Consider the following 13,082-nt stretch of genomic DNA (forward strand, 5'->3'; position numbering starts at 1 on the left):
AGGATATACATCTCTCATTCCTTCCTTTGTTGTACCCATGGAAATATTCTAGGGAATGTTTTGATGATAAAAGCAATAGGAAGTAGACCCTCTGGATTTCTATCCTGACACAAATTACTGACCTTCATCTTACTCTAGCTTACTCATCTATGCAGTGGAGGAAGTAACAGTAGCCATCTGTGGGAATCTATAAAGGGTTAAAATGCCTTGATGTGATTAGCATCTGAGCATTGTAGCACATGCTTCAGCAATGCCAGGTACTACTCTTATACATAGATGAATATCCTATCATTACCTGGCTACTTAAGTCTTCACAAAAAATGATAAAGAATTTTAGGCATGACTCTCCCAGTTGCTGGACTTTAGACAAGTCAATCTACTTATATAGAGATTGTTATACAAGAAGAAACTTTTGACTTCTTTCAGCCTTTACACTTTGAACTTTTTAAAAAAATTTTAATTAATTAATTAATTAATTTTATTTATTTATTCCCTTTTGTTGCCCTTGTTGTTTTATTGTTGTAGTTATTATTGTTGTTGTTGTTGTTGGATAGGACAGAGAGAAATGGAGAGAGGGAGGGGAAGACAGAGAGGAGGAGAGAAAGATAGACACCTGCAGACCTGCTTCACCACCTGTGAAGCGACTCCCCTACAGGTGGGGAGCCGGGGTTCGAACTGGGATCCTTATGCCAGTCCTTGTGCTTTGCGCCACCTGCGCTTAACCCGCTGTGCTACAGCCCGACTCCCCACTTTGAACATTTTATAGCACTTCTTCCACATGTATCGTGGAATGGATTTAAGTAATTGCAATTCTCATAAGAAAAGTAATTTTAGATATAAATGGATATATTTCTAATCTTATCTGTCTGCCTTCCTTGTATCTTTTTCACATTTAGTGTGTTCATATGTGTTAGTCTTTACTACTAAATGTATATTATTATACATTTTTATTTCAAGTACTCAGCGATATTTGACAATTTTTCTTCTGAGAATTACCTCCTGATGGTGCACACAATCCTGTGGTCTTATCCTGAGATCCTCATCAAATGTGGAAGTCAAGTGGGAAGGTCCCTTCCATCACTTCCAGCTCATGGTCAGAATCAAGGCTGTGACTGGTTCTTCAGTTCCCAGTTGAAGAAACTCACCTATCTGGGTAAGCACAATTGGATGAGCATTTCAAGAGCACATGGTTAGAATCACCATTCACAGATGAATTGCAAACATGTACTCTATGAAATGAGAAAATACTCAAGGGGGCAACTGTGTGTTACGTTTAAGAAAGTGAGCTCTGGGGAGTTGGGTGGTAGTGCAGCAGGTTAAGCAGGTGGCACTAAGCACAAGAACCGACTAAGGATACAGGTTCGAGCCCACAGCTCCCCACCTGTAGGGAAGTCACTTCACAGGAGGTGAAGCAGGTCTGCAGGTGTCTATCTTTCTCTCACCCTCTCTGTCTTCCTCTCCTCTCTCCATTTCTGTCTGTCCTATCCAACAATGATGCCATCAATTACAACAATAATTATAAACAAGGGCAACAAAAGAGAAAATAAATAAATATTTTTAAGTGGGCTCTGAAATAAGATTTCCTGGCTTACATACCTACTAGCTATGGGACACTGAACAAGTACTGGTTCTTTCTAAGCCTCAGTCACCTCATTTGTAAAATAGCATCTACCACAAAGTGCAGGAAATTAAATAAAGGATAACATGTAGAGATCTATAGTAGTGTGCTTATCCCACAGAAATTGTTTAATAAATAAGTTATTATTTAAAATTCACCTTCAGTGTTGTATTTGTAAACAAATCAATTGTACATGTAAAGACAATATGGCTCCCTAAGACAGTAAGTACTGCATATGCAGGCAAAGAAATACAGATACAAAGAACATCAGAAAACTACAATGTAACAGATATAAAGATTATCTGAATGAAGAGTTAATGTGGAGTGTGGGAAGGAAAGCCTTGGCAAGCAATTAGAGGCCAGGAAGGGCTGATTTGACAACTAGAGTGAGAGGGTGGGATAGAGGGGTTGAACTGACTTATCTCAGAATGCTACATCAGGGTAAAGATTCTGAGAGTCTCACTCATTTCATAGGATTAGGAACTATATTGTGACTGTAATATAATAGAGGACAATGAATGCCCTGATTACTTTTTGTGTACATTTTATGAGACCAGTGTGGGTCAGGGCTAAAGATTTCTTTTGACTTCCTGAAATTTATATCATAGTTTTTCATATCACATCAGCACTGAACTCAGTGTCCTTTTACACAACCTCAGCTCACTATGGTAACTATGGCAAAATGGTTTGTGATTTTGTTATAAATTTATCTTAACAGACCCCAGTCATATTAAAGGGATCTCATCAGCCTCTGCCACAGACCAGACTTAGCTGTAATGATTTAGAGTCCTGGGCATTTGTCCTGAGTCCCTTTCCATCTCATTTGTGATTATCCATATGTCAAGTGAGTCTAATATACACATGAGCCCTTGCAGTATTAAATTTTAATAGCAACAAAGAGGAGGGTATGAGGCTTTAGTCGCTTTTAGGTTTTTACCAAATGGATTGTTGTATATTTTATTTGCTCTGAATTGTGTCATTCAAATTTTATTTCAGATTTGATCTATCCATAAATGTAACCTTAAACTATAAAAACTCAGGGTGGACAGAGATTCCTGAGATTGTTTTACCCACTAGAGTCAAATACAGTCATTAAATAAAACCAAATAGTTGCCATTAACTTTAACTATGACTATTAACTTGATATATCTTTGGCAACAAAGATGCAGTTTCAAGTGGTTCTCATTCTATTAAGTAGCATGCTTCTGAAGAACCTAACTTCTCCATTGGTCAGAGTTTGCTCATGAACTGAAAATTGATATGAAAATTTACGTGAGCCAAACATGATCAACAACAACAACAAAAACATTTGGCATAAAGGACAAAATATCATATTATGTAATTGCAGTCTTTCTTTCCATTTGATCACATTACTTTTAACTAGTAGCAAGTTACCAGTATACTATGTATGAAGATACATTGTAAAATAAAGATCTGTGTAAGTGTGTAAACATACATCTGGGTATGCATTTATATGATTTAGAATGATACTTCAGAATAAAGTGCTTTATTGGGTAAAAAGTCTTTATCTAATTTTTCAAAATTCTTTTTTCAAACAAATGTTAAATTATTGAGAAAATGTTCATTTACAGAATTGTTATTATCAAATGGTTCATTTCATCAAAAATTAGAACCTCAGCAACTCTTTAAAACTTATTCATTTCTACTCTAGGACCCCAGCTCTGTAAACCACACTCCACTGAGTTTTAGCCTGTATTTCTTTCTTAGCTTCTACTATGACTCAATTTATTCAGTATTCATTCTTCTCTTTCTGGCTTGTTTCACAGAACTTGATTCTAGTTCCATGCGTGTTGTCACAAATTATATTTCATAAAGCTCTTGTTGTGCCAAATTATCATTTAAATAATATGCGTTAGAAAAGGAACATAAAATCACAGAAGTCTGATTGAGTATTTAATAAGTATAGAGACCCTTATTTATTTGTTTATTTATTCATTCAGTCATTTATTTATTTCCTTTTGTTCCTTTTTAAAATTGTTGTTGTTGTTGATGTTGTTGCTGGATAGGACAGAGAGAAATGGAGAAAGGACAGGAAGACAGAGAGGGGGAGAGAAAGATAGATACCTGCAGACCTGCTTCACTGCTTGTGACGTGACCCCCCCCTGCAGGTGGGGAGCCGGGGGCTTGAACCGGGATCCTTACGCAGGTCCTTGCACTTTGTGCCACCTGTGCTTAACCTGCTGCACTACAACTCAACTCCCAACATAGGGACCCTTTTACTTGAAAGAGGATTTGAATTCCTATTGTTCCAAGTATTACCTTTTATGGTCATTTGTGATTCATCTATTCTCTAGTGAATGAGGTAGACAGGTGGCTATACCACTTTTTCCATCATTTCTGTTCTTGCACAGTGAAGAGACAGGGAATCTGAAGGTACCAAGTTTAGTCCCCACTCTTCCATAGTCATATCCCATCCAATGATAGTGAGTTCTCTAGATTTGGTTATAATTTTATTTCTCTCTATGTACAAAAGTATGTAATCTCATGACAGCCCAATGATGCCATAGCAGCGGTGAGAATCAGAAGTAAATAATAAATAAATAAATCATGCAGGCAATGGAGTTCCAGTTCTCTGACATGGGTTTAATAGGTTGATTAATTTGTTACTTTCTCTTAAATGTTTCTTTCAGACCTTGTGACTTTGTAGATTTGTGACTGATAATTTAGATAAAATTCATTGGCACAGGTTGAGAGCCTAAATCAAGACCCCATAGACTATGTGGGTATATTCCTGGAATGAAAAATAAATGGGGAGAGTTGTGTCTATTGTTGAAACTTTATTTGACTGTAGGGAAACTGCTTGACCTACTTCATGTCCACTGAGTTTCCTGTCAGAGTTTTATAGGAGGAGGGGTGGAGAAACTTCTTTCATCCTTTTTGGCTGGTGGCTCATCCAAAGTGCTGCTTCACTGACAATTGGCTGTGTTTCATTCATTTGTTGACCACTTCTAAGTGGTCCATCTTTTGTATTATTTGCTTGCAACCTTACCACATCCCTCAGGATAGGAAGTCTTTCAAAAATCACAAATTATCTTTATTTCCTCTGTTTGGCTGCTTAGATACCTGATTAATCTTAAACCCATGGCAGAAAAGAAAATATCAGAACCCAGGCAATCTAGCTCCTGGCTATTGGTCTCTCCACTAGAGTGTGCTGCCCACTAAGTAATCATTGATCACTGACAGAAAGGGGTTGGGGGCATAAGACACAGAAGTGAAAGAAAACTTCACTGATCCCCCATGACAAAGATAAAAAAAAAAACAACTGTGCATATTATGTGTTGGTCTTCATATTTCTCTTATCCATCAAGGCAAGTTTTATCTTTGTTCAGCAAACATCTTTATGGAATGCAAGTTCTTTGGAAAGCTTATGGCCAGAGATTAGGCTTAGAGTTTTAACCAGGGTCTAACTGACTGTTTTACCTGGGGCATGGAATTACAAATGGTCCATGTCTCAGTGGCTTCATTTCTGCAATGAGGTTAAGAATATTTACTCATCTCTTGGAATTATGGTACAGGCATCAGAACATCTTCAAGTATGATTAGCACGGCATATTATCTTATTATACATTTTCTCCATAGAGTATTGATCTAGAATTTTTCTCACCCCCTCCAAGAAGATTAACAGTGTCATGTGACTTGAACTTGTAACATATACATGTTACAAACCTTGACTAGATTTTTCTATTTTCTTTGATGAGATTTTCCTCAGAAAATTGAAATCCATAACAATATACGTATCATTTATTTGTCCCATGATTGAAATTAAATACCAGTTAAGCAATTGCTAACACTGAATAGGGTAACCTCACTTATTTAGCAATATTTTTTAAGAAGATTGGTTCAGGTTGCCTTTCTAAGGCCCCTGAGAGTCTACCAAGAGCTCTTCATAAAACAGACTACAAGTAGGATATTTGTGTGCTATAGTTTGTGTTAGAACTCAGGAAAGTCAATATTTGATGTCATAAGAGTATTGTGAATCACATTTCTGAACTGTAAATTTTATTTCGTGCTTGGGAATGGGTATAACTACACAACAGTTGCTCTTTTATATATTCAAAGCTTGAGTCAAATACAGGAAGTCTGTGATTCTTTTTACAAGATTTGATTCACTTGAAGCTCTGCCTCACAGAGTCAGTTTCCCACTGCCTCTTTCCCTACTGTTTTTCTCCTTTCTCTTCTTCTTCTTTTTTTCTCCCAAGGATGTTTCAGTTCATGGTGAACTATTTTTATTTTTTAGTTACATTAATGCTATGAAATAATTAGTCAGCTAATTAATCTGGTTTACAAGCTTTGTAGGATTCTTCAGCTGTCAGTCAGGTCCAGGCCTGAGGCCTACATCTAGTCTCAGCTCTCCTGCCCATGTGATTCCTGTTACCATAGCTACTGGCTACATCTGCTGACACCCCACTCTCTATTTATTGCTTAATTAAGAATTTCACGCTCAGCCCTTATCTGCCTCTAAGAACAAGCGCATACTGTTAAGAAATTCCAAATTTAAGCCCAGGCACAAGGAAAGCCTTTCTTGCAGGCTTGGCTGGATGGAGCCTCTCTAACGATCTTCTCGGCATCCCAGCCACCACCCTTCAATCAAAAATCATTAAATGGGGCAGAGATAATGAGCATGTAGCATATCAAAAGAAGGATGTTTGCTTGGTCTAAAGGAGGAAAAGCTGCTAGGCCCCATGCTCCTTCTACTTCAAAGGGAGATGAGACCTCTCATCACTGGGGCTTGATAAAGCCTCATTTGTTCTGGGCTTGACTTATGCAAAAGGTCTGGTATGCTGGAGCTCCATCTCCCAGACATGGGCTCTCCTCCAACCTCTTGCCTCCATCTCCACCAGCCCCCACACTGCCCTTCCACACACTCGTGTGTCAGCACTTAGGCAGCTGGGTCCCTCAAAGCATCAGGCGGAGCGTGTAATCACTGACTCTTCACTCACAATGGACACTTGTAGGGGGGTGGCCAGGAGGAGGTCTCTATCACAATAGAAATACAATTATTGCAGCTGCTGGGGAGGGCTATGCTTCTTCCTGTAGCAATATAATAGAACTTGCCCAGAACAGGAGGAGAGGGTTGGGGGTGTTGGTGGTGGGGATTGAGAGGGGTGGAGAAAACAATCTTGAGTTGATTATTCATATTCCAACTCTTGGAAGCCTGATGCGGAACCAGTGGGGTTCCAGCAGCTGCTCGTGCACAGCCCTCTTCTAATAATTGTACATTCTGTCAAGGGTCAACTTACTTTTGACCCTGTCCTTTTATATTGGAAAAAGGCAAACTGTTGGGCTGTGGCAGGGTGCATTGAATACTCAAGGCCCCTTCCCATTGCTTTACCCCCCACCCAACCAGCAGCCGGTGATAAATTTATATCAGATGCTGAACCATTCACAGTCACCCTCCTGTGTTCACACAGCACCCCCTCCAGCCCCACATGAGACAGAGATGCAGTTGAACTGGGATATTGTGTAGGGTAGCAGCTGAGAATGTCTGCCTGTTAAGCTCAGAGTCTCTTGGGTCCTACCTTCATCTGCCTAGACTGAAAAAAGACATGTCTAGCCAGACTGACCAATACTTGTTGTTGCCTTTGCCAGTGAAAAAAAGCAGGCTGCTTGGCAAGAGATCATTAGGGATGTGGTCCATGAGGGCAATAGGACAGTAGATAAAAAGACAGATGGACATTATTGTCTGCTCCAGCTGCTAGAGATCTCACTCAAGTCACATCACATAGATAATGCAGAAAAGATGCTTGAACTTGGTAGATACAGTAAATTAGGGAAGTTTTCCTGAGTTTGAAGCTGAGAGATCTTAGATATTGTCTCCTTTTGCTAAAGCAACGAAGAAACTGGGAGGAAGCAGACTATTGCCTAAGATCCCCATTTCTTCAACTAGACTAGAAGACCCCATGCAAATTCTTGAGTAGTTCTCTTAGGAACTGAGCAGGAGAGAAGAATCAGTGATTCCTCAGAGGTCTGGGGAGGATTTTATAAGCAGAGTAGAATCATAATCCTTAGAAGCTCTAGCAATCCATCCCCACGCTGAGACCCTCTAAGGCAATCGATAGCATTCTAGTTAATAAATTAATTTACATTCGTATAGAAAACTCATTCCTTCAGGATCCCCAAGGATTTTTACTGGTAATATATAGCATTGACTTTGGGGAAATACACTAACCTTCTTGGCTATAATGCATAGAATAGAATAGGAGTAGAGGATGTGAAAAGGAATTTTGCCTCTTGATTTCAACTTAGCTTTCCCAAAAAGTAAAAGAAGGAAGGAAGGAAAGAATGGAAAGAAGCAAGAAATAGAGGAAGAAAAAAATGTAAGAAAAAGAGAATATACTTATCACTCAGGTTGAGGAGCTAATTTTAGTAAGCTTGAACAGTTGGCCTTAGTTACCACAGAACATAAGCCATATAATGAATATTCAAAAGATTTTTCAGATTGTAGCTTCAGTACTTTTTCTAGGATACTGGATGTTCTCTTTAACATCCAGTTATATATGCTTACCTTTGTGTACTGACTGCTTTTTCCTTATACTTACAGGGCAAAAAGTCTATTCTCATATTTCTCTTTTATTGATATAATATTGGTTTGCTAGATGATAGGGTTTTAGAATATATTTTCAAATATACACCATGTGTGCCCATGTTTACACACAGCTCACCTCATCAAAATTCTTGTGCTCCTACCAATCCCCACATTCCTTTCAATAGCCACTAGAACTGTCATGGAGTTTATGTTAGTCCAAGTTTTAATTAATTGATTAATTAATTGATTAATTTTTGGTTGGCTCCTTTGTTTTATAAGCATAATTCATGTATTTACTTGTTGTACCATGTGCAGTTACCTCAAGTTCCATCCATTTTTCTTGAACAATACCATGTGCTTTTAACTCTATATATCTACACACACACACACACACACGCACACACACACACAAACACACACACCGTTTTATACTTAACATTATGTTGCCTGTAAAGTCCCAATAGTACAAATTTCAAGGCTGTGGTTTCACACATAGTTTTGTGAATCAGACAAAAAAATCTACCAAAGTTCTATACCTACAGCCCCGTAACCCATCACAACTCTCACAAAGTCCTTGACCTGCTGGCTGTTTTGTTTGTGAAACATAACCTCTTTTTTTTTCTCTCCTATTTTATTGAGGGCTTAATAGTTTACAGCATAGTTGTTGACACATGGATACAATCTCTTAGCTCCCTGTGATGTGTGTCTGCAAAATATCCTCATTGCCCGATTTAGGACCCCACCCCTCCCTCACCTCTTCCCCACACCCAGGTTTCTTCCATCCATTTTCTTCCAAGGGTCCTTTAGATGAGGTGCAGTAAATCATTCCTAGTTCAAGTTCTACATTGTATTTTCCCTTTCCTTCCTTTCTTCCAAGTTCCACCTATAAGTAAAGTTGTTTGCTATTCATCCCTGTCTTCCTTACTTATTTGACTTACACTATTCCTTCAAATTCCAACCAAGGTGAGTCAAAGATTGGTAAATTAGAGTTCCTGGTCTATTATCTAGGTCTTTGACACATTTTGATCTGATTTGGGTACATAGTATTAAGTGGTTGCCTGGTTTCACTTTCTGACATGTGGCAATACAGCTTTCCAAGCACTGTTTGTTGAGGAAAGCTTCTCTTTCCCATTGAGTGGTTTTGACCTCTTTGTCAAAAGTGGTTGTACATGTGTGGGTTCATATCTGAGCTCTCTGTTAAGTAGCTATCTTTATTTCTATACCATGCTATTTTAATTATTATTGCTTTGTCTTTTAAACTGAAATTGGGGACCTTGATACCTTCATTTACTCCTTTTTTTCCCTCTGAAATACTTTGGGAGTGTATGGTTCTTTTGTGGCTTCACACAATTTTTTTTGGACAAGTTTTACAATTTCTTGAAGAATGTCATTGGGTTGCCGTGAGCATTGTGTCTAACTTAGAATATCTATGATAATTATTATTTTTTTCTTTCTATTTTTAATTATTATTAGATAGGACATCGAGATATTGAGAAAGGGTGGGGGCATAGAGAGGAAGAGAAAGATAGACACCTGTAGACCTACTTTACCTCTTATGAAGCAGACTTCCTGTAGGTAGGGAGCCAAGTACTCAAACCTGGGTCCTTGTGCTTTGTAATATTTGTGAATAACCAGGTATGCTATAGACTAGCCCCCTGATAATCATTTTTAAATTGGCCTTACTTCGTCAACATTAATTGTATCTCTCTGTACATTTGTCCCTGCCCCACCCCTTTACTGTGTCATTGTTTTCTCTTGTTATTGTTTATGCTCCTTCCTGGCTCTATTGTTTTGCTGATCATCTCATTTAGAGTTGGAATTCCTTTGCTTCTTTTCATGTGGGCTCATTTCAGTAATTCTTGCAATGTAGCATTGATGGTGAATTCCTTCAGTCTCTGTATGTTTGAGAAGAATTTTATTTTTTTAGGAGTTGGGCAGTAGCATAGCAGGTTAAGTGCACATGATGCGAAGCACAAGGACTAGAGTAAGGATCCTGGTTCGAGCCCCAGCTCCCAGCAGGGGGGTCACTTCACAAGTGGTGAAGAAGGTCTGCAGGTGTCTGTCTTTCTCTCCCCCTCTCTGACTTCCCCTTCTCTCTCCATTTCTCTATGTCCTGTCCAAAAACAATGACATCAATAACAACAACAATATTAACTACAACAATAGAAAAAAGAACAAGGGAAACAAAAGGGATTAAAGAAATATTTAACAAATTAAAGAAAAGAATTTTATTTCCTCCTCATACATGAAGGATAATTTTGCAAGTTAGAATATTTATTGTTGGTGATTCATATCTTTTAATAAATTTAAAATGCCTCTTTGTGCCTCTAAGGTTTATTGTATGATGAGAAATCTGATGGTTATAACTGTGCATGTCAGATTCTTCCTTTCCCTAGCAGCCTGTAATATGTTTTTCCTGGTACTTGCTTTTAAACAGTTATTCTATGGGGTGTCATGTCTGGGCCATTTTGGATTCAGGATTTTGGGTGTTCATTCAGTTTCTGGGATGTCTGTATTTTAATTATTGCACAGCTGTTGAAAATTTTCTGTCATGATTTCTTTGAATATGTTCTCTGCTCTTTTTTCCTCTTCTCAAATATCTCAATAACTTTCATGTTCATTTTTCTGATGGATTTGCTATTTTTCAAATAACTATGTCATTTTTCATAAACCTTTCTCTCCAACAGATTTTAACTCACAGAGTGTATTGTTTTTATCTTCTATCCCTCATATTCTTCCTTCAACCTGATTTATTCTACTTACTAGGCCTCTTAGGTAAGCCTTAACTCTATCCAAAATTCCTTCATGTCACATAGGTCTGTCTAGAATTTTTTGTACAATATGTAACTCTGGTGAAATTAATTTTTGAGTTCTTACATTTGTGTCTGTATATTATGGTTAGATTCTTGAATTGCTTTTCATAATGAGTTCTGATTTCTAGCTCAGAATTAAAAAAATATTTTATTTACTTATCAATGAGAGGGATAGGAATAGAGAGAGAAAGAACCAGACATCACTCTGGTACATGTGCTGCCAGGGATTGAACTCAGAACCTCATGCTTAAGAGTTCAATACTTTATTCACTGCGCCACCTCTTGGGCAACTCTAGCTCAGAAATTTTTTCCAAGTCTTTCTAAGAAATGTGTGTAAATTTTTTTTCTCATTGTTTGAATAAGCATGGCTTCTGTTGTTCAGCCAGCACAGTGACATTACCTGTATGTTGCAGTGTGTGTGTGTGTGTGTATGTGGGAGTAGGGGGTTCTATGCATGACTCTGGGAAAGTTCAGTGACTGTGGTTAAAAGTAGGATCTTTCTGCCTTGTTTCAGTCTGTATTCTATCTTCTGGAATTCTGTTGCAAAGGCCCAGGCCTACCACAGAGCTTTAGCTTTCTACCAGCATTTACCTTGGTAATTTCCCCACCTTCCTGGGGCTGATCCTGATACCTGTTTCCTTCTCCTGCACTCTATAGTCTGGGATGGGATGCTTCATGATTTTCCTCAGGCGTGCCTCAGTCTTAAAGATGAGCACCCTGAAAGATGGATTGTGGCAACTCAACAGATGTCTTCTAAAACCCACCAAGCTTTAGCCATGGCAGAAGCCATTGCCGCAGCTTTAGAGAAGAAAAAGGAGGACTGCTTTAGGTGCGGCACTTCTGGCCATTGGCAGAGTGAGGGCCTCAATCCTAGGCATGACTTCTGACCCCAGCTGAATTCCCAGAAGCCCCGAACGCTTTGTCCTAGATGCCAGAAAGTTTTTCACTGGAGGAGGATTGTTAGGCTACGTTTCATAAGAAAAGTACACGCCTGCCACTTTTACTTGAAGAGGAACAGCCCTCAGCCCCACGCCCAAAAACAAAACCTCCCTACCACTTCTCTCTCCCCTCTAGTTCTCTCTGAATATCTTAAGCCTGCTGTCTGCCCCCCTCTGTTTTACCCGTCACCCTTTTAAAGTATCAGGTTAGGTAAACAGTCTGCTGTCACTATTCTGGTAAAAATTCTACAACTGTAAACCCGTGCTCCATGTTATGATTGGCCAGTTGTGTTATTGTAAGTGAGTGTTATGAATGACTGAAAATCTTACATATGACCCATTTTGCTCAGAGTACTCTGAAACTTAATTAACCTTATATAGAAATGCCGGACGCAGCCATGGTTTCTAGAGATGTCCAGAAACAGTCCGAAAAATTTTGTTTTTTCCTCTTTTGATTTTTTTTTTGTCTTGCTATAAATGTGAAACGTTTAGTCTTAAACTGTATGAATAAAAATGGTTCAACTAAGACAGTACAGATCTAAATTTGTGTTTGACATATGTCTTAGTAACAGAAGTTTTTCGCCTCTTGCATGTTATATACTACATGTTTATGTGTGTGTTTGAAGTTTGGTAAACATTAATTTTAACGTTAAAAGTGGAACTTTGAAGCTACATTCTTACCAGGCAAAGTTAAATCAAGGAGTTTTCAACTTATAAAGGTAAAATTAATTTGCTAAAGTAACTGAGTATTTAAGGTAAAAGTCTAAATATTTAACATGACAATTCATCATCTCCAAAATCAAAATACAAATTCTCTATACAGGACATTTTTGGAGGGCACCTAAAAATGCCCTGTGAACTGATCTTGTGGAAATTAATCCACAACAAATCTGGCATCTGTCTGGCATTGTAAATGTTCTAAGAAACATTGTCACTAATGTGTGTTAACTCTAAGTAACCTGAGTTTGTTTAAAGTCTAAGGTAAAAATTAGTTAAAATCAATATATTTTAACTAAATTTGGTCTGAAGATCCTGCTGTACAGAGACTGCTACATGAGGCTAAATAGGTTAACCTTTAACTTTATTTTCTTTAAAATTCAAACAGAGTCTTTCAAAATAGGTATTGTACACCTAGGGTGTGTCTCCATCTTAACTGGGTGCAGCAA

General features: G+C 38.2%; 1 protein-coding gene across 8 annotated transcripts in view; it reads left to right on the plus strand.

The window, feature by feature from the left end:
* Positions 1-13,082, plus strand: part of PKHD1 (PKHD1 ciliary IPT domain containing fibrocystin/polyductin) — a 617,401-nt gene that overhangs the window by 320,836 nt on the left and 283,483 nt on the right. For all 8 annotated transcript variants that reach the window (XM_007516520.3, XM_060190048.1, XM_060190049.1 and 5 more), the window contains one exon: positions 958-1,153. In XM_007516520.3, coding sequence (XP_007516582.1) covers positions 958-1,153 — 196 coding nt within the window. The remainder of the gene's footprint in view (positions 1-957; positions 1,154-13,082) is intronic.

This window comes from Erinaceus europaeus, chromosome 4 (assembly GCF_950295315.1).
Source record: "Erinaceus europaeus chromosome 4, mEriEur2.1, whole genome shotgun sequence".
In the NCBI taxonomy this organism is placed as follows: Eukaryota; Metazoa; Chordata; class Mammalia; order Eulipotyphla; family Erinaceidae; genus Erinaceus; species Erinaceus europaeus.